Genomic DNA, 21432 nt, shown 5'->3' with positions numbered 1-21432 from the left:
ACAGTGCGTGTGTATGTGTGCGTGTATGTGAGGTCAGCGTGCGTGCACACACTTGTGTGTGTGTACGTGTGTGTGTGTGTGTGTGTGTGAGGTCAGCGTGCGTGCAGACACCTGTGTGTGTATGTGTGTGTACGTGTGTGCGTGTGTGCGTGTGTGCGTGTGAGGTGAGCATGCGCACACAGAGGGACTTTCATTCTAAGCTTTTTAAATGTCATAGACGACATGAAAATGCATTGTCTGTATCTGCAAAGAGAGAACTGCTCACAAAAACAAATCATATCCTCATAAAGCATTATGATCATCATCATTACTTTGAGGGGGTGGATTGTGTAAATACATCAATGTTGCAGTCAATCAAAGCGACAGAAGGGGGATGTCCCTGCAGGTAGAGCCTCATCAAAAGCAGGAACACAGTGATGTGCTGTCACAGCCTCGGAGACATCTAGCCACGCTCCGGTTCTGCGAGGTGTGCGTGACCCGAATGGAGGACGTGAGTACGCACGAAACGCTACAAAATACGTGCTGGATTTATTATTATTATCATTTTATTCTTCAGTTTGGTGACTGCAAATTAGTATTTGAACGTGTCTGTGTGTATTATTAATTTAGCAGCATCTAATATTGAACGATGAGGCCTTTTAAAAGCTGCTCTGGTCAACGTTAAAGAGCCACTTCGATCCGTGTTAAGCCTCAATAAAGGATGGATCTGTTTTAATTTATTAATATCTGATCAACTTTTAAAGTTTATAAGTGTTTCAAAGGCGGAACCATTTTACAGAACTGTCATTTATGTAAATATGGGGCTTATTTACAGAGCATGAAGTTCTCCAAACAATAGGCTCACACGTCTCTCGATCTTCCCAACCAAATATGAGCATAACTCAATACCTTCCTCATCATATCAATATCATCTTAGAGATTTGTGAGAAGTGAGAGAGCTGAGACGAGAGATATCACTCGGCTGTCATATCTGTTCCTCGCATCTGTTTCGTGGGTTGTTATTAATGTTTTTTGAAGAAGTTGAAAGCACCCATCACGATAAAGCAGAAATCCTGTCGCCGCGCACGTTCTCAGAAAGGCCTCGTGCTGTCGGTGCGAGAGGAACTCTTTGATCGCCACCGTACGGAGCTCGCGATACAGATCAGCACCACGCGCTGTCTAATTGGGTCACCGAGCTCAACTAGAACACACGTGACGTTTGTCCCGTAAACCGGCACTGAAGGCCGCGTCGTGACGTCAGTGGCGTCGCAAGTAATACGTGTTCCCGTGATGAGTCCCATTGTGTGTGTGTATGTGTGTGTGTGTGTGTGTGTGTGTGTGTGTGTGTGTTCAAATATTCTACTTTTCACCCCACTACTATTACCTGATATGTAAATATACTCAACTAATAAATCATGACGTCAAACCAGCAGCATATGAAGCACGCCAGTTTCACCAGCTGCAAGTTATAGTTATAGTTATAGTTATAATATAATTCTGAAAAAGGGGACATTCTGCATAATTTCTATTCAGAATATTTTTGATACTAATAGGTAACATTTTTCTTAAATAACATTTTGAATGCAGGACTCTTCCTTCACTGCAGTATTGATATTTGTTACCGAAGTAAAAGATATTAGGTCTTTCACTGTATTAATTATACATTAATTGTGAGGTATTATCATAATATATTAATAGTGCCAAAAGGAAAATTACAAATAATGAAGAAAAACTCAATTCAAAGGTTATGTTATTCAAATCTCAGCCAAATTTAGTAAAACAAAAAAACATTTCTATTGTGCTTTTAACAAAATTATATAAATATAAATATGTAGCCACTTTTAACTGTTATATTTATTACACTACTATGTCATTTACTGTATGTAAAGCACTGCATCATAGTTTATAAGTTTTGCATGTGTAAATTAACTTGTAGCTAGAGCACTCAAATAAATGTGGTGGAGTAAAAGTACAATATTTGAAATGTATATAGTATGAAATGAAAGTAGCTCAAAACTGTCCTTAAGTACATTATTTAGGGAAATGTACTTTGTGGAAGTCAACCTTTAATGACAAAGTAAGCCATGTCAAAACACATTCACTTTGACATTTTGTTGTATTCCACTAATAAAATGCTCATCTTTTCTCCTCCAGATGCAAAACATGACGTCGGTGACTCCAGACTATGATTACAGTACAGCTGAAAATGAGGAAGGGCCCTGCAACCTGGACCCCAGCCTCCCAGAAGTAATCGCCCAAGCGTACATCCACTCCATCATATGTGCCTTCGGCCTGCTCGGCAACGCTCTCGTGATCGTCACCTACATATTCTACAAGAGGACCAAGACGATGACAGACGTGTACCTCTTCAACGTCGCCGTGGCCGACCTGATCTTCGTGGTCGCCCTGCCGTTCATCATCTACAACGAGCAGCACAGTTGGTTCATGGGCCCCGTGGCTTGCAAGATGCTGCGGTCCGCCTACAGCATCAACCTCTACAGTGGCATGCTGCTGCTGGCGTGCATCAGTGGCGACCGCTACGTTGCTATCGTGCGGGCCAGAAGCTCCTTCGGTGCGCGCTCACGCACTCTGCTCTACAGCCGCCTCATCTGCTCAGCTGTCTGGGTGTTCGCGCTGGCTTTGACTCTGCCCACGCTCCTCTACACCGAGCGCTTTGAAGAGACCGGTCTGGGGGCTCAGACCGCCAATGTCGTGTGTCAGCTGTCTTTCAGAACGACAGAAACGGCCAAGCTAATGAAGGTGGCGGTTCCCAGCCTTCAAATGTCCGTTGGCTTCCTGCTGCCTCTGTTGGTGATGGTGTTCTGCTACGCCAGCATCGTGTGCACCTTGCAGAGAGCCCAGAGCAGCCAGAGGCACAAGGCCGTCCGCGTGATTATGGCGGTCGTGGTGGTTTTCATCATGTGCCACCTCCCCTACAACGTCACTCTGCTGACCCACACCCTGTCTCTTTTCAAGCAGAGGAATTGTGAGGCAGAGAAGGTCAAACTCAAAGTGCTGGCCGTCTCCAGGAGCGTAGCCTACCTCCACTGCTGCCTCAATCCCATCCTCTACGCCTTCATCGGGGTGAAGTTCAGGAGCCACTTCCGGCAAATAATGTTGGACTTGTGGTGCTTTAGCAAAAAGTACCTCTACACCACTCGCACGTCGCGCGCAACGTCCGATTTTTGCATCTCAGGCCGCATGTCTTCAGATGGCTCCAACAACATCACATCATTCAGCGCATGACACCGCAGCGTACGAGCCGTTAGCGACGACCGTTAGCTGCGCCGATGACCGAGCTGGCACTTTGCTTTAGCTGGAATTAGGAAGAGGTGAATGCATCTGTGCTGCATGTGCTTGAATGTAGGGCCTTGGAAACATTAGCAAATCACCTTCATGCTATAATATTGTTGAGGTCTTTTTTTACCCAAACTGTTCTAAAAGGCACTAATTATTAGCATGCCACTTTCAATATGAATGTAATTGATATGATCTAAAATGGAACATCAACACACATGATTCCTCCTGGTTGAGGAAAAAAGAGACATCCTATGTCAATATCCTCATTTTCAAGTAGTCATATGGACTTAGATAAAGCCATTTCATTATGATTTAATATTGTCTCTCGCATATTGAGGTACATGAAATTACATGTCAACCACAATTGTTGTTGATGTTTTTTGTTCGATAATTTAAGTGAATTTTACATGTTATGTATGAATGTCTTTTAGACTCAAGAGAATGTGACATCATTCTCTTTACATCTGTCAGCTAGCAAGTTTTGATCCACTTGCATTTCATTTTCAATTCATCTTTACTTTTACAGAAAATCCCACATATATGAATTCAGCACTTGATTTTGAACAAATCATCACACACACACACATATATATATATATTTCTTATTGATGTAACATACCTAAAACCTCATCCAAAAGCCATTTTGAAGAAATTGTGAGGCTTGTCTTTTTTGTGTGTATTCCCCTAAATTCTATGTGATTAATATGAAAAAGATGAAATAAGACGGTCTGACACAATTTGTATTTGTATTTACACAACACCGTCGATGGCATAAACCCAACAACATACATGTGTGTTACTACACATAAACTATGGGACACACAGGACTGGTGGACGTGGATGTTCATGGAAACCAACTCACCAGGGCTGCTTTTGGTTCCACCTTTAAAAATATAACTGGAGGCACTGATGTATGATAACAACATCATCATCTTGTTTTCATGTATTCCCGTGTATGATGTTGACCATGAGAACCTAAGAGTTCTTCTATGCATTTTATAGAACCACAGGCATTCTATGTTGCGAATAAGTGTTCCTTATTTTGTATATCTGATTGTTTGCTTCTGTCACATTTCCTGATAAAATCCTGTCGCGGAAAAAGTGCATTTTCGTTTACAGTCATTCAGCATTTACATATTAAAATCTCTAGCCTGTGCATAATCTGTAGGCATCGGGACAAGATTTTGCTTTCTATCAGCGTAACTGCCTAGTAGCCTCTACACTTTTAATCATCACATAAATAGCGCGGTAAAAATAGATCTTGTGCCATTCAATAGCATGTATAACCCACTTAACTTTATGCTGATCAACTTTTCTGTAATCTGTCAATGTGTTCTTTGTTGGGCAAGACCGAAAATGTGTCTTCCTGTAGCCATGAAGGTCACTTCCTGTGGTTGTTTTCGAATATACGTCAAAAGGGGCAAATGGAACAACAAGTTTCTAGAGTCGAGCATAGACCACAAGCCAGCCCCAATATAGATTTATTTACTTTGTGTATTTAGTGTCTCCATATTGCACATCTACTATACACAGCACCTGTTATATGTCTGGAGAGGGATTCTGAGAGATCTTTAGCTATAGAAATAAAACCGACATTAAAATAAACATATTAGAATCATCGCTAACACAGATAGAGGCGAGAAGGTATTATGAAGTTATGTGCATTTGGATAAAAGAGCTCAATAGGTAAAGATGGCATTTTTGTATGTGCAGACCAAAGTGGCCTTCTTCACAACAGCATGAATGCAATAACGGCATCATGTATTTGCGTCTTTGAACATTTAATAATCCGCCCGATTGTTTCCCACAGCATTCACGTACAATGCCTTCACTCTCATCAACAAAGGCACAAATGCAATCCGCAAGGATGTGTACGGCACAACCACATGACACTGCTGCACAGCTGTTGGCTGCACATGATGCTGGTATTCATACACACTGTCAGCACCGTCAGTATTGGGAACCCCAGACACTGCTGCACGGTACACGCCTGTGACATCACAAGTACGACCTGGTGATGAGAAAAAGGAGGAGGCATTCCTGCTCTCCATCCACTGGATGTCCTCAGTGAGCCTGGTTGAGTCGTTGCTTCTTACTTCATGGATGAAATACTATCCTTTACCCTCTCCAGGTTCCAGTAGATGTGCTGTATTTCCTCAGCAGGGCTGTTGGCTCTACCTCTGTTTAGTTCACATCTCAACGCTTTGCCTTCCTGCTCTGTTGTGTTTTCCTGTCAAACCTGTGCTGGGGTTTCTGTGTTGGACAGTGTCCCCTCAGTGTGGCCTCAGGCCTGTTCGTTGCCACACCATCATGTGACCTCATACCCCCATATCACACACTCCTAGTTAGTGACACGAAGACCTTTCACATACCTGGTGATTATCTGTTGGGTGTGGCTGGTCTGTAGCCCCCTTGTGCATTTTTAATATGTGTGGCATCGCTAACGTTGAGCCAGCCGGTCGTAGAGGTCGACTGTATGGAATTCCAGAAGTGGCATTACGCAATGTAAATCCCTCAATCAAATTGATATTTCACTCGAGACCCGTTTGAGACACATTTGAATGCCATATGTGAACTGCAGTTAAACTCAGCTGGATCCAGGCGCAGTGTGGACACATCTGGACACAAGATAATGCGTCTGAACGGGCCCCCAGTGGGATAGCATGGGATCTGCCACATTTTCCACGTGTGTTGCCACCTCACTGGCCACCGGTTGTCCTCGGGGGAAATGACCATCGGTGAGCCTTTTCTGATTGTTTGCAGCCATAACTAATAAGGAAGGAGGCACAAAATTCAAAGCCATCGACACGTGATCTGAGCGCCTCTCTCACAGGACACAGATGTCGTAACCTTTCATGCTGAACAGATTGAAAAGCCAGAGTATGTGAAACAGTGTAGGAAGTGACGCCATTAGTGACGGCTCTGTTCCATTTAGCTGTCCCAGGACGTCATGCTCGAACCACGCAGGGCCGTGACGTGCACTAATGGGATGTGAGCCTGTTGTTGTGGTCATGTATTACTCAAGACCTGTACTTTCCATCTTATGCTTATTCTACTAAACTACATCTGGATGCCACTGCATTTATTTGACAACATGAGTTATTTGTTACTTTGCAGATGTGTTAATACAACATCTAGAATGAACTAATATAGTATTTTTACAGACTAGGCTACTCAGCAGGATATTGGCCCTGCCTTAACCAGCTGCAACACACGTAATGCTGACACATTAACACATACATATCATAATCCAGGGACATGATTTATATTATTCTTGGCCATTCTGCTTCAAGGTTCCCTAAACAATATTCATACCTTTAATAAAACAGCCGTTCGATGCATAGAGATAGATAGAGTAGTGTCTACCTGAGCAGAGAATGAGGTCAGTCAGTGGCTGTTATGAGCTTCTACAGAGCTTCTCTGTGCTTTGTTTACCTGTTAGTGCACGTTAGTGCATGTAAGCGTGCTCAATTGACATGAATTGGTTGAGAGATGTCTATATATCAGCAAATCATTACTTTTACTTTTAGTCCCTTTAGGTATATTTTCGCTAATACTTATGTACTTTTAATTTGAGTATGATTTTTTCACTTGTAACTACTTTGAGTAAAGTAACATATCTGAGTACTTCTTCCACCGCTTAATTACACCTTCATACTTCATCACAGTTAGTGTGGTGACCTTGTGTAATGCCCAACATGCAACAGGCTCTCCTGTCATGGCAGACATGTCGAGGGCAGCGAGATTAAAAAGGAATGGTTATTTATCCTAGATTTATTTGTTTTTCAAGTTACTGTCACTGTACTGTTATTTTACCGAATTGTGGCTGCATTTAAACAATTCATGACAGGAATTAGTTTCTTTAAGTTCTTTTTCGAGGTTATGACTGATTGTCAAACTAGAAAACAAAAGACATTTCTATGGCATTCTATTCTCTGTATGCATTTGTAGGTGTTTAACCTGAGCCAGGCCTAACAACAGTGATAGCAATCATAAGCTAACGTTACACCTCAGCCGAGGAGGACGCCATTGACACTTACATGAGCACGAGCACGAACACGAGCACCAGCACCAGCACGAGAACAAGCACCAGCACCAGCACCAGCAACAGCACCAGCACCGGCACCAGCACCAGTACCAACACCAGCACCAAAACCAGCACCAGCACCAGCACCAGCACCAACACCAACACCAGCACCAAAACCAGCACCAGCACCAGCACCAACACCAACACCAACACCAGCACCAACACCAACACCAACACCAACACCAACACCAGCACCAACACCAACACCAGCACCAACACCAGCACCAGCACCAACACCAGCACCAGCACCAACACCAACACCAACACCAGCACCAACACCAACACCAACACCAGCACCAACACCAACACCAGCACCAACACCAACACCAACACCAACACCAACACCAGCACCAACACCAACACCAACACCAGCACCAGCACCAACACCAACACCAACACCAACACCAGCACCAACACCAACACCAGCACCAACACCAACACCAACACCAACACCAACACCAGCACCAACACCAACACCAACACCAGCACCAACACCAACACCAACACCAACACCAACACCAGCACCAACACCAACACCAACACCAACACCAACACCAGCACCAACACCAACACCAACACCAACACCAACACCAGCACCAGCACCAACACCAGCACCAACACCAACACCAACACCAGCACCAGCACCAACACCAGCACCAACACCAACACCAACACCAGCACCAACACCAGCACCAGCACCAACACCAGCACCAACACCAACACCAGCACCAACACCAACACCAACACCAGCACCAACACCAACACCAACACCAACACCAGCACCAACACCAACACCAACACCAGCACCAGCACCAACACCAACACCAGCACCAACACCAACACCAACACCAACACCAACACCAGCACCAACACCAACACCAACACCAGCACCAGCACCAACACCAACACCAACACCAACACCAACACCAGCACCAACACCAACACCAGCACCAACACCAACACCAACACCAACACCAGCACCAACACCAGCATGAGCCTCTCGTCCATGAGGTGATGAACGCTTCCTTCTGTGCGGTGATATGGTTGACAGGTGTAGTTCCATCGAAATAAAATAGTTCCTACATGAAGCCGCTCACATCGAGGTCTGTAGAGTAACTTGAGTAACCGGGTCATGAGTTTTGGAAAGAGTGCCAATATATTGGAGAGAAAGCAGACATATCCAGGATATCTGGATATCTGTACAGTCAATATCTACAACACTCAGCAACATTGACTCTATCATTTTATTCAAAACCCACCTCAAAACCCACCTTTTCAGGCAGGCCTATGCCTGACGTGTTCCCCTCTGGGTTGCTCTGCTGCAGACTGTTCTGCTTTTAACTGTGCTGCTTTTTAAATTGTGTCCGATTTTTAAATATGTTGTACGGCGACCTTGAGTGCCTTGAAAGGCGCCTTATAAAACCAATGTATTATTATTATTAACTTTGGTCTTTTATTTTTTTCTGGATGAACTGTTAAAATGGTATTTGGATCAGTTCTTGGTATCTGCCGGTTAGGCCAGTTCAGATATCTGTATTGGGAAGGAAATAGTGTCAAGAAGAGTGTCACCTTTGACCTTACAGTGCACATCACAAGGTCACTTTGGTGCTAACCTTGAGGCTACGTGACAATATTCTCAGATACACTAGCAGCGTCTCTGATTTGAACCAGTCTCCTCTGGTCAAGAATTATGGCACCGGGTGATATATGACCATGCATTTCTCTTCAGAGAAAACCTTGTGAAAGACCATTTTACTGTGATGATTTAGAGACAATTTGGCCTCGGGCTCATTCCTGATGAGCCTCTTTAGTCTCACCTGTTAGGGACATGCTTTAACAAGGCTGCACTCTGTGTGCCGAAGAAGCCTTCTCCTTTCAGGAGAAATGTACTCTTCCTTGAGGAGTATTTCTTCTTCTTTTTTAACCACACATGAATAGGTTCATCTAAACATCTGGTATTTGATAATGAAGTCATTCCTTTACAGCAATTAGCTAGTTATTCACTCTCCCTCGGGGGTTGTTATTATAGCAGCCTGGTATATTGTCCTGGTAGGCCCTTCATTCTCACTAATTCAGCCCAGACACGGAATACTGCGCTGACTGTGGGTTTGTTCATCTCATTGTGAGCACCTTTGTTTGTGGACCACATGGCCCTGGAATAACTGTGCGACTTGTCCAGACTCCCCACCTTAGTTCGGATGAGGGAAAACATCAGAGAAGCATGATTTTAACGTGAACATAGTTATGCCAGACCATGACTCACTTGCTGCTTGGCCAATACACAGACTGCCAAGTTGTGGATAGGCCTGTTTGGAAATGCTACATGTATGCTCGACATTTGAGAGTTCAGCACAGAAGAAGATACTGTGGTGTGAGTGAGTGCTTGAGGTTATCTCCCGCTGTGGACTGTTAACGCGAGAGTCAATGCAACAGGAACTACATTAGTGTGGTCTGAGGGCTTACAAACCACCTAATAGAAATGGAAATGAGGCAACAACCTGGAACACACAACCAGTCGAATTGCACTTGTGTTTGTGTTGCCTGTCTGTTGTCCTCGTTGACACAGTGTGACCCTCCGAGCCTCACCAAGCTTGGGGTGGAGGTGAGACCCAACAGAAAACAGAAGTAAGGTGTCAAATTGTCTGTCTACTCTCTCATACTGTATCAGTCATTTTCCAATGGCGTAGCAAACTGTGCTCGTCTGTATTTCCACAGCATCTCCTTCCCAGCAGGAGGGAACCACAATGTCAACTGGCTCTCTGCGGGGGTTAGGGAAAGAGGTGTACAGTATCGTATGGTTATTTTCATTTTTGCACTATTTTTGCTCCCATGTAATGTGGAAGTCTTTGAGAGTTTGGCTCTGACGTTCCTGTTGCTCCCTTCATGCTCCGCTCTGTGCCGTGCTCTTGCAGCTCCAGTGAAGCGTAACTGTACCGTCAAAGTCAACTTAACCCTGTTAAGACACATCCCATTAGCTCAGAGCACATCTATGATTGAGGGATGGCCGCTACATGGTGACGGCTAGGAGCTAGCGGGTGACGGCTAGAAGCTAGCAGTGATAACAGCGCAAACGACATCAACAGTACTGATGGAGCGAACAGTGTTTATTTGAAAGGGATTCGGAGGGGGTGGGGTGCTACGCTTCCGCTGTAACCACAATGTACATGGACGAACACGCGCTCAAAGGATGCACGGACAACATAGCACGGAGACGCTCGGATCACAGCACTCACAGAGAATGTAGGTGGAAGGCAAGAGTTTGGACTCTAATCTCAGTTTGATGGGAAAACGGTCTGTGACTTACTTATCTGACTGGGAAAATAAACAGGGAGCAATGGATGCACATGACAACAGACTGGTCATGGATCCAGTAAGAAAGCAAATAAATTGATGTCCAACGATAGGCTTACTTATTTAGATTCAGATTCAACTTTGTTGTCATTGCACATAGTACAAGTAGACAGCTGAGGGGAAGAAACTGTTCCTGAGCCTGCTGGTCGTGGAACGAAGATTCCTATAGCGCCTCCTACAGGGAAGGAGGGCAAACAGTCTATGGCTGGGTTGTGTGGTGTTCCCGACGATGCTGTGCGAATTGGAGGTGGTCCCGTTGTAGACATGTTTTGAGATGAGTCAGGACCAGCCTCTCAAAGCACTTCATGATGATGGGGGTAAGTGCAACAGGGCGGGAGTCGTTTAGGCTCACCGCAGTGGAGTGTTTTGACACTGGCACCATTGAGGTGATCTTGAAGCATGTGGGTACAGCTGCTTGGCCCAGTGACGGTCAGATCCCCAGCACAGGCCTTGAGCACACGTCCGGGGATCAGGGCCCGCAACCTTACGTGCATTGATCCTGCTTAGCGCAGTATGCACGTTGGTGGGGGAGAGGGTGAGGGGCTAGTGGTCTGCAGGGGGCACAGTCTTGATGGCCACCGCCTCCTGGTTATCCCTGTCAAAGCGAGCAGAAAAGTTGTTGTTAAGCTCATCGGGGAGGGAGGCGTCACTGGTTGGGGGGGTGGCATTGGAGGGTTTGTAATGGCCTGGATGCCTCGCCACATGCGTCGGGGGTCGGAGTTGTAAGTATTCCTCAGTCCTTAGCTTATGTCTGTGCTTGGCCCTCTTGATGCCCCTCTTCAGCTTCGGACCTCTCTGCTCATCCACGGCTTCTGATTTGGGAACATTGTAATGTGTTTGAGGAAGGGGACACTATTGATGTTGGTGCTGATGTAGTCCAGGACGGAGGAGGCAAAAGAGTCAATGTCTGTGTGGGAGTCCAGCGAGTCCTGAATGGAAAGCGTACTCCAGTCCGTGTGTTGAAACTGGTGCTGTAGTGTAGTGTCTGCCCCCTCTGGCCACACTTTGGCTGTTTTCACTGATAGTTTCTCACATTTGATGAGTGGTGCGTATTTGGGGAGTAGGAACAATGAGAGATGGTCCTATTGTCACAGGTGGGGGAGGGGAATGGCTTGTAGGTCTCAGCCATGTTGGTGTAAACATGGTCCAGGGTCTTGTCTCCTCTAGTGGGGCAGGAGACATGTTGGTAACATTTGGGGACTACAGACTTCAGGTTGGAGTGGTTGAAGTCACCCGCAACGATAAAGGCTGCTTCCGGGTGTTTAGTGTGCAGTTGGCTATCGGCAGCATGCAGTTCCTTCATTGTAAGCTTAGCATTAGCACCCAGAGGGACAATAGCAGATATAAACTCTATTATATTGTCATTACACCAAGTGGATTTACTAAATCTTTCCTCACATTGAATTATTATTATTATTTTTTAAACATTGTTGACACACAACTGGCACCAAAAACCTGAGATTTAGAAATATTTCAAAGGCAAAGATCATCATTAAATAGGGTTAAAGGAAAACAAAATGAGTGCATTCCAAAGGCCTCCCAGGTTACAATGACGGTCCACCGAGACGGCGGAGCTGGATGAGGGGAGACATTTCTCGAATGAAGGCGAGACAGCAATTAGTGGATGAATGAGGAGACGGTGGAAGGACGATGACTCGGGCTCCAGCTGCAGAGCTCTACTAAAAGAAACAGCCAACACACAAGTGTATTTACTCATCACAGTCAGGGAAACTTTGGTCTTGGGCCCTGCTATCAATCCTACACTGTTGACAGTGTTTGGCTCACAGCTGGAGAGATGTGTCATATTAGGTGAATTCCCCCCAACACAAATCTTTGTGTAAGTTAATTTATCTTTTCATTTAGGATGATATGGATGTTTTTTAGACAGACAGTTCTTTTTTTGTGTGTGTGTGTGAGAAACATAGTTTCCTTCAGTGTGCCAGGTTGGCCTCCCCCCGCTAACTAGCCCATTTCAGGTCGAGAGGACTGCTGATTAAGGGTCCTGGCAGCGAGGGGATTATCACGCTGGGTCAGACTGTACCCTGCTGGTGTCCACTGAGGAATGCAGGAGAATCAAGCAGTCAGCCCACCAGTCAGCCCATCAGTCAGCCCATCAGTCAGCCCATCAGTCAGCCCATCAGTCAGCCCATCAGTCAGCCGGTCACGCACCGAGTCGTCCATCTGCCCGTCAGACATCCGCCAGCAAGGCCTTCAGCCAGTCCTCACATGAGATTAGCTTGGCTTTTTTCTATCGGCATCAGCTCAACTGGATATTCCTCTCTACTCACAGCCCAGCTCTCTCACACACACACACACACACACGCACACACGCACACACACACGCACAGTCAACATGATCATATCCATGCTCGATGACAGAGGACATGACCTTCCTGACCTGTTTTGTCTATATTCCAGCATAACGGCCCATTCTGTTTTGGCAATTACAGCTAACAGACCTGGGAAAGGAGTTTGGTATTTTCATACGGGGGAGGGGAGGTCAAATGTAGCACTCTGCCAGGGGGGCGAGTTACAGCCGTAAATCGAATTAGTGTAACTTAAACGTTTGGGAGGTGGAAACAACAAAAGCTGAGGACATCAGGGACCGAAGAGGAAAGAAGAAAATGAGGCATTCACACACACAGTCACACACTCACAGTTGGTGTTACACATCAACTTATATACTGTTAATGACTACACCATAAGGCGGAGGATGTAGCTGAATGCACATATCTACCGAAGGGGGAAAATGTAAATCGTACTGATGCGCATGTGGTATTTAAAATAACCATTTTGTGCACGTAATGTTAACTTTTTTGGATAAAAAAAACCCCAGCTGGAAACGGTTGAGTGAACCGAGTGACTAACTAGAAAACCAAAAGGATGAGCAAAAAGACACTAGGAGTGTTCATTATCTTCTCCAGAGGAGATCATGCGTCTTTTTGTGTGTGTCTGCGTGCCTGTCTGTCTGTTTGTCTGTCCACAGCGTATCTCGCATACTGCTGGACCCACCAGCTTAATAAATGGTAAAAACATATTTTATTGACTGTTTTTTACCGTCGCTGACTGATGACTCATCACTCAACTTAATTGGCCAGTAGGGGCGTCAAGTGATCAACAACTGCATTTGTAGCAGGCATTTAATAGCTCCAGTATACAGTGTACTATAGTGTCATTCAAATGGACTGCAAGTACAAAGATTATATTGCTGAGTTTGCTCTGGGAATGCATCCCTGATGCAGTGACCTTGGGGCTAACACCTGTAGCAGAAACTCAGTGGGCTTGCGTGACAGTCCTGAAAACACCAGCGGGGGGCTCTCATGACATTTCCCACCTATTGGAGGTGACAAGCCATTGCTGCAGTGCTTTGAGTCCCGGATGCAAAACCTATCCCCACCCCCCCAGTGGGATACCGCTTCTCTCTCTTTCATCCGCCTCGCTCTGGAAATGAGAACGGCGAGGGGAAAGAATCCCACTGTGGCGAGTGCAGAGGTGCAACGGCGAGAGCCAATTGCCTAAATGAAATTCCAGGAGGCTACGTGACGAGTGGGAGGCGAGAGGCCGGCCGTGTAGCCGACGGGCCCGTGTCCCCCCATCCATTTCTCAGCATTCTCAGCACACCATTTCTCTCATTTCTCTTGAATACAGCTGATCTTGTGCTCCAATGCGTTGGGGGGGGGGGGGGGGGGGGGGGGGGGGGGGGGGGGGGGCTGAGGCCCTTCCTCACTCACATAATCAGAATGTCCACCTCTCTCCAGTGTAAACGGGGGTTTCATTGAAACAACAAGCCTGGAGGAGGAAGCTCTGCAGCAGATATGGGAGCAATGCAGAGGAAGTGCATGTGTGTGTGTGTTTGTATCCACCAACAATAGACCTGAAGGTAGGGCCCTTGTGGTCCGGGTGATAATGTCTTTTCCTGCCTGGCTGGAAGATGAAGGTGCTTTTTTATCTGTGCAGCCACTGGAAACCTCATTTCCTGGTCCAGTGTGTTTTTTCTTCTTCTTCTTGTTTTTTTCCAGAGCCTGGGCCCGCTCACCGGCCCGGCTGCCAGTGCTGAGTCTACAGGGGGAAGAGAAGAGGACTGAGGGAGGGGCCAAGGACAGAGGACAGAAAGCGACGGGTGGAAGCAGAGAAGTATTTACCTTTCGCAACTGATTCTTTGAAAGTGCTAATCTGTTATTCATGTTTTTTTAATTCTGATTCATTTCATACCAGATGAGAAATCATTTGCCACAAAGCAGAGGTATGAACAAATAAATAAAAAACAGTTTTTGTGCCAGGCAACACGTGACCAACTTCACATGGTTAAGATTCTCCGGCCTCCAATATTACTCCCCTATTATTACTCAAATATCTGTTCCCCGAACCCCTCGCAGCTGCCTTCTGTCTGCATACACTGGCTTTCGATAGTCACGACTCTCGCGCCAAAACCTGGATAAGAGCAGAGAACCGTACAAAGAAGGGGGGCCTGCAGTCTTGGTCTGTCCAGGCTCTACTTGAACCCTGCTGACGACGACAAAAACGTCAAACCCCCTGACATCAGCACGTTAGCATGCTGCCGTCAGCATCCTAACGTGCTAACGGAAGAATGCTAACGTGCTGATGTCAGCGCGCTAACGTGCTGCCGGAAGTGTGCTAACGGGCAGAATGCTAACGTGCTGCCGTCATTATGCTAACGTGCTGCCGGCAGTGTGCTAACGTGCTGATGTCAGCGTGCTAACAAGCTGCCGTCAGCATGCTAACATACTGCCAGCAACATGCTAACGTGCTGCCGGCAACATGCTACCGTGCTGATGTCAGCATGCTAACGTGCTGCCGACAACATGCTAACGTGCTGATGTCAGGGGGTTTGACGTTTTTGCCAGGAAAATTATTGCATTCATGTCTTTGTCCAGGGGAGTTTTTATTTCTCCATGCGCTCTAAACACAGAGTATATGCACGGTGAGTTGGAACATTATGTAAATTACTGATATTGTCGTTCTTTTTTATGCATTTGCTTTCATAGGGTAGTGGTGCACATCAGTGGGTGAAATGAGTATTACACAATTAAAGAATTACAACAAAATAAAATGATATCACCAGACAAAATGACCCTTTACCTGTTTCTACAGATGTAAAAAGTCACTTGGAAAAACTATCCTCGCAAAACTTCTTTTTTTTTCACATGGCAGAACTTTCTTAACCACATATTACACAGACTTATACTATACTTTTACTAGCACAGCAATTAAAAGATAACTAAAAGTTATCGGAAGTAGTTTATGATCAAATTTTATGATCTCAAAAGGCGCTTTGGGCTCTTAAGGAAGTGCAGAAACTGTTAGTGCAACATACTTGATTCGCTCCATGACCTCAGGCAGTGCCGTGTTCATAATAAGAAGAGAACGAACTGCACGGCTTCGAGATGCATTGCATAGGTTTAGGTGGAGCATTGTCGGAGCGTGACCTGTCATCAGTCAGGTCACACCTCTCAGTGATCGCAGCTGTTGAGCTGACAAAGAACAGGCACCAACATGCAGCTCTATAATCCAAATGTGGCTTATTTATTTATTCTTACTGTCGAGAGGCGTACATTACAGTGCAAACCATTCTTTGGCAAACGTACAATACACATGTCATGATAGGTACTATCCACATTGACCACTGGTGAAAGGGCAGAGTAGGGAAAGCATGTTGAGTCTTGCAGTGCATTGCATTGACACATGGGGGGAGGGGGGGGGGGGAATAAAAACAACAACATTAACTAATTCAACAGATATATGAATATGAAGACTGGTAACTTAAGAGAGCTCACAGTGCTTTGACAGGAAAACCTTGGGGCACTTGCCAAAATGCATTTAGCCTGTAAATAAAAAAGAGACACACATTCATACACAACGTTTATGAAAATATATAAAAATACTAAATCCATTCAAACGTACACACTTTTGCGCACATTAATAAGATGTGTACATGAAGGTATTGTAATGGAGAGGAACAAATATATATGTTCAAATGGCTTCAAACACACAATTTGATGTACAAACCGGTCCAGCATATTTAAACATTTGATATGATACCAATTTACCAGGAATCCATCTGGAATCCCAGGCGGAACATTCCAGAGAGCATTATTTCTGTTCGGTGACAGATGCTTAAAGAAAACAATGGAAAGGAACACGGCAGCCTCTTCACCATAATGAGGAGCCAAACAGGAACACAAAGACGTGGCTCATGTCACACTCAGCGAGCCGGTGCACGGGGAACAACGGCTGGTCCCAGTACAGTCCATGTTTAGGGCCGGCTGGCAGGGGGTCAGTGGACTAAATCTCACAATGGCAAGACTGGAGACTTGTTTTGATTGACACTGTACCCCAATCATGAGCAGCCCTCCCCCAACATTACCCATCGCTTCCCCTCTCATATGGCTCTGATTACAGCGGAATGAGGGTCAGAGCGCCGGAGAGGCCTGCGCTCCACACATCTGCCAAATGACGTCACCCCGGGGCGAGAAAAAAAAAGAGAAAAGACTTCAACATGGCAAAGAAACATGAGGGGGACAAGCATTCCTCACCTATATCAACACTGCGGGGGGAAATATCCAGTCAAAGTGGATGCTGGACAAAGGAATGCATGCGAGCGTGACCTTGTCTAAACTGGAGCTGAGAGCTGCAGGTCCACCACGGCAGGGAGGAGCGGTATGGAAGCGGTCCTTCAGTTGTGACTCTTCACGAAGAACAAACACCGTGGAGCAGGCCACAGGGAGAATACTGCTGTGGTAGAGTGAGCAGTACCAACGGCCAAATCCTGACCTCATCACAACGTTCATACAGTTTCATAGATAGACATGTGATATTTAGGTCACTGGAGAAAGAACTCATACATTTGGCTTTAGGAGACCGAGGGAAATACTGGGTCAAAGTTCACAACATTACAGTGGTAAAAAAACTGATCATCTTTCACTGCTTTCTGAAAGCAACATGAAACTTGGAAAGGAGCACAACAGTGCAAGAGCTGGTTTGAGTGTCCTGCAATGGGGAGTGCTCCGCGGCTCCGCTTCACTCAAGTTCAGGACAGGCCAGCAGAGACGATTAGGAAGGCGACTAACAAGTTGTCCATAGCTAGAGGAGCAGTGATCAGTAGACATCTCTTTTGTATTACAAACATGTTCCTAGGGCTTCACATTATCTTCATATGTAAGCATTTCTATATAAAAAGGGAGGGGGGAAAAACAACAGGATAACAGGATAAAAAGCACCTCGGATAAAAGCTGAAATCTATTCATACAAAGTCTTTTAGTTTGAAGGAAACCCTCCTCTTAATTGTGATTTATCATAAAAAGGTATATACTGAGTGTTTATAGGTTGTTTTGCATACAAAAGACAATACTTAAGGTTTGTATTTAGTGATTAAAATCATTAAAGAAAAAAGGGGGAAAATAGCACCAGTTTTCGGCATCTCTAACCTGAGAAACTTGTGAGACAACCTTTCCTGCTGGTTGACGGCATGCGGCCCTGCGTGTTTGTCACCATGTGTTACTGGCAGTTGCTATTTGTTACACTTCAGGAGCCTCAAAGGGCTCCGAGCAAGGAGAAGACGTCTGTCCGGCTGGCGTGTTTACAATCCACCTATTCATCCATCCGTCCACTCACCGGTTTAGAAATAAATCCATTTAGTGATTACTGGCTGCTGGCCAGATGTCAATCCGAGCCTCAGGCTGCTGTCCCTGGTGGGGGCAACCATCCAAAAAATGAAATCACCCCCTCCCCCAATCAACGAAAAACAATACAAAATGAAAAAAAACTGAGGCTATTGGGTCTATCGAGGCTATTGGTGGCTGTGGATCGGCACACCTTCATGAGTCCCACCCGCTCTCTGGATGTGTGAGTGAGTGTGTGACTTTCAGCAACTGGAGTGTGTTCGTCGCGGGGGGAGGGGGGGCGGGGGGAGGGGGGGGGGGGGGGGGGGGGGGGGGGGTCCTGAGGGTTATTCGTGGCGGGTGTCCGCTCGAGGCTGCTTCTCAACATCGGCTTGTTCACGGCACATCGGGCAGCAGGCGCTTTTTAGCTTGACGGGCCGTTTGCACTCAGCTGGTGGACAAGACTCCACAAAGCAGGTCACCTGGGTGTCCTGAGGGCGGGGGGGGCAAACAAGAGGGTTAGGGTCAGTTCACTTATTAGATTAGACTGGATGGAATGTGCGTGATCTAGCCAGCTGCAGTGCAGATACCAAGATAAGTGAGGTACAAAAACATGAACAGAGCCACTGCAAACTCTTATAGGTAGCAAAAGTAAAAAACACACATAAAACTTATGTATAGGATCAGAAAATAAGAAATATAATCGCCTCTCAGATGCATACAATGTGAACATAAAATGATTTCAATGCGAGGTGAGTTTGGCAGAGTTCTGCCTACAACTCGTAAAGTGCTCGACGACAGCAGCATGATGTGTCCAACCAAACGATTCTTTCCCAGACAACCCTTCTCCTTGTGCTTCACCCTGCCAAATGGAATTAGAACAAAAATCCTCCAATTACAGTGAGGCGTGGAAAGTGGAAAGAGATAGTTTGGGATAAGCCGAGTGGAACAAGAGAAGCATAAAAAAGAGAAAAGTGGCAGGTGTGCTATCACATGTGGTGAGCTAAATAAACTGTGAGAGGGGAAAGATGGCAACAAAACGTAAGCGAAAGGGGAAGAGAGGGCTGAAGAAGGATCAGGGGCAGCCAGAATTGGCATGGAGCTGCCATCACCTGTGCCAGCAGTTGGCAATGAAAAAGTGTGAAAGATAAAGAAGGAAAGGCAGAGAAGTGGCCGGCACACACAAACACTGTGCCAAGGGGAGGGTAATGCCAGGAGCTGCTGCAGGAGGAGGAAATGGGGCATTTAAACTGGGACAACCATGGAGATAGTAAAACCTCATCAGCTCCTGTGGAAAGAGAGTGAATTCAGAACTGTGTGTGATGCGTTTGCATTGCATATCGATTGTTGTTGAACATACTCTGCATTCACATATGGTGCAGGAGTCCTGTTTCCAGCGCTCTCCGTCTGTCCGCTCGCGTCCCTCGCTGTCAGTGCAGGCGGTCTTGCTCAGACGGGCCTCGAGTCTTTTAATCTGCAAAGACACGAGCATTTACTCAGAGAGCAGGTGTCCGTCACACGGCTGTCAACACATTTTGACAAAACCTGAGTCACATATACACAGAATTACCATCTGCAACACACACCCCACTATAAACACAACAAATCCAGCATCTTCTACAAAAATACTTTTACTATAACCTACTACTTTTTAACATATAAGAAATAGGAACAGCTAAATAAATACAGGTTTGATATTTGTTGCATTACTGATATGTGAATATATATATATATACCGCGTTGCATGTGCGTTGGTTAGATAACTCGTGGGAGTTCTAGAAACGGAAGTTGGTTGTGGGGTGAAAAGTGTGACGAACCCATCAACATCACAAAGAAATGTGCAAAGTGATTCATTGGACAAACAGACAGATGAACTTGAACGAAGTCTTGGGAGGCCCAGTGTCCAGGCCAAGCTGGCTAGCTTCCAGTTTAGCCCTATGCTAATGTGAATGTGGCTCTTCTGGACTGGACACATGCTATCGGTACGAACTGATCATTAATCGATATATTCATCAACAGTAGGCAGTGACTGTGTGGCTAATTATCCCAGCACGCTCAGAGACGAGACTCACCTGCTTTCGTAAACCTGTGATTGTCTTCTGCATGTCGGAGACAAAGTCCTGGAAGTCGTTGATCGATGGTTCAGTGCTTTTTTTGGAGGTCACAGTGACATTTACAATACTTTGTCCGGCTTCCTTCACTGGGCTGCAAAGGCAAATGTACAAACACCTTGAGTGAAACTTACAAGTTCATTGTTGAATGCTGAATTAATGTGACACGTTCAAAGCTTCAGAGTCAGAGTCGACGTTTCAGCGCCATGAGTCACATCCGGGCGCCACATTGTCTTTCTAAACTCCCGTATTTCCGGATGTGTGTCCCACTGTGTTACCTGTTCTCCTGGACGCTGTTGGCCAGTCCCTCCTCTTTGTAGCTGTGCTCAGCTGATCTGCGTCCTCTGAAGTGGTATGACAGGGCGTTGAACTGCCCCTTGGTTCTGCAGTCTGTTAGGGTTAAGCACAACGCACTAGGGTTCACCAACTGAGGCACAAACACACACTGATCCCGTAGACGTTGAAATATGGATTGAGTCTCTGTGACGTCACCCATCGGTTTCTGAAGAACCGTGAAAAGGGATTTTACACCAATAAAGTTCAAAAGCAATAACGTTATTATCATCATCAATAACACAGGGAACCTGTGCAAGGTCAATGTATTCCATTTCTGCCCAAACAAACACACACACACACACACACACCGATGCAGGCCATACATACACACAAAAACAGGAAACCATGAATGCTGACACCACTTTCTCTGAGCTTCAAAGTGCTGATCTGAAACTTTGAAGCTGATTGTATTACGATGACTCCCTCTCACTGCACCCACATCAAAGGGAATAGAAGTACCCACACACTGTCTCAGAACCCTGCTCGTGACCTAGAACACACCTGGGGCATGCTGAGCGTCAGCATAGAGCAATGCGAGACGGCCCACAATAAACCAGAGGCAGGACAGATGACTGGGACCAGGTCCTGTAGTGTGGCTGCTCTGCCTCTGAGGGCTTGTACTTGACCAGACCAGAGTCTGTAAAAGGCA

General features: G+C 45.8%; 2 protein-coding genes across 3 annotated transcripts in view; one reads left to right on the top strand and one right to left on the bottom strand.

The window, feature by feature from the left end:
- Nucleotides 1–381: 381 nt before the first annotated feature.
- On the top strand, nucleotides 382–4281 carry ccr6b (chemokine (C-C motif) receptor 6b). Of its 2 annotated transcripts, none has more exons than XM_034563627.1 (2): nucleotides 382–490; nucleotides 2134–4281. In XM_034563627.1, exons 1-2 carry the CDS (start codon nucleotides 482–484, stop codon nucleotides 3223–3225), a joined length of 1101 nt encoding a protein of 366 aa, XP_034419518.1. In that variant the 5' UTR covers nucleotides 382–481; the 3' UTR covers nucleotides 3226–4281. The 2 variants fall into 2 exon arrangements, with proteins under 2 accessions (XP_034419518.1, XP_034419519.1); XM_034563628.1 differs by having other exon boundaries at nucleotides 436–494.
- A 14402-nt stretch (nucleotides 4282–18683) lies between these two features.
- Nucleotides 18684–21432, bottom strand: part of LOC117751678 (peroxidasin) — a 40069-nt gene continuing 37320 nt past the window's right edge. The window contains exons 20-23 of the mRNA XM_034563630.1: nucleotides 20726–20837; nucleotides 20409–20541; nucleotides 19697–19810; nucleotides 18684–18827 (exon numbers count right to left, since the gene is read on the bottom strand). Of these exons, the coding sequence (XP_034419521.1) occupies nucleotides 18684–18827; nucleotides 19697–19810; nucleotides 20409–20541; nucleotides 20726–20837 (503 nt within the window). The remainder of the gene's footprint in view (nucleotides 18828–19696; nucleotides 19811–20408; nucleotides 20542–20725; nucleotides 20838–21432) is intronic.

The sequence above is a fragment of the Cyclopterus lumpus genome, chromosome 22 (assembly GCF_009769545.1).
Source record: "Cyclopterus lumpus isolate fCycLum1 chromosome 22, fCycLum1.pri, whole genome shotgun sequence".
Lineage (NCBI taxonomy): Eukaryota > Metazoa > Chordata > Actinopteri > Perciformes > Cyclopteridae > Cyclopterus > Cyclopterus lumpus.
This window is presented reverse-complemented; position numbering and strand designations above follow the sequence as displayed.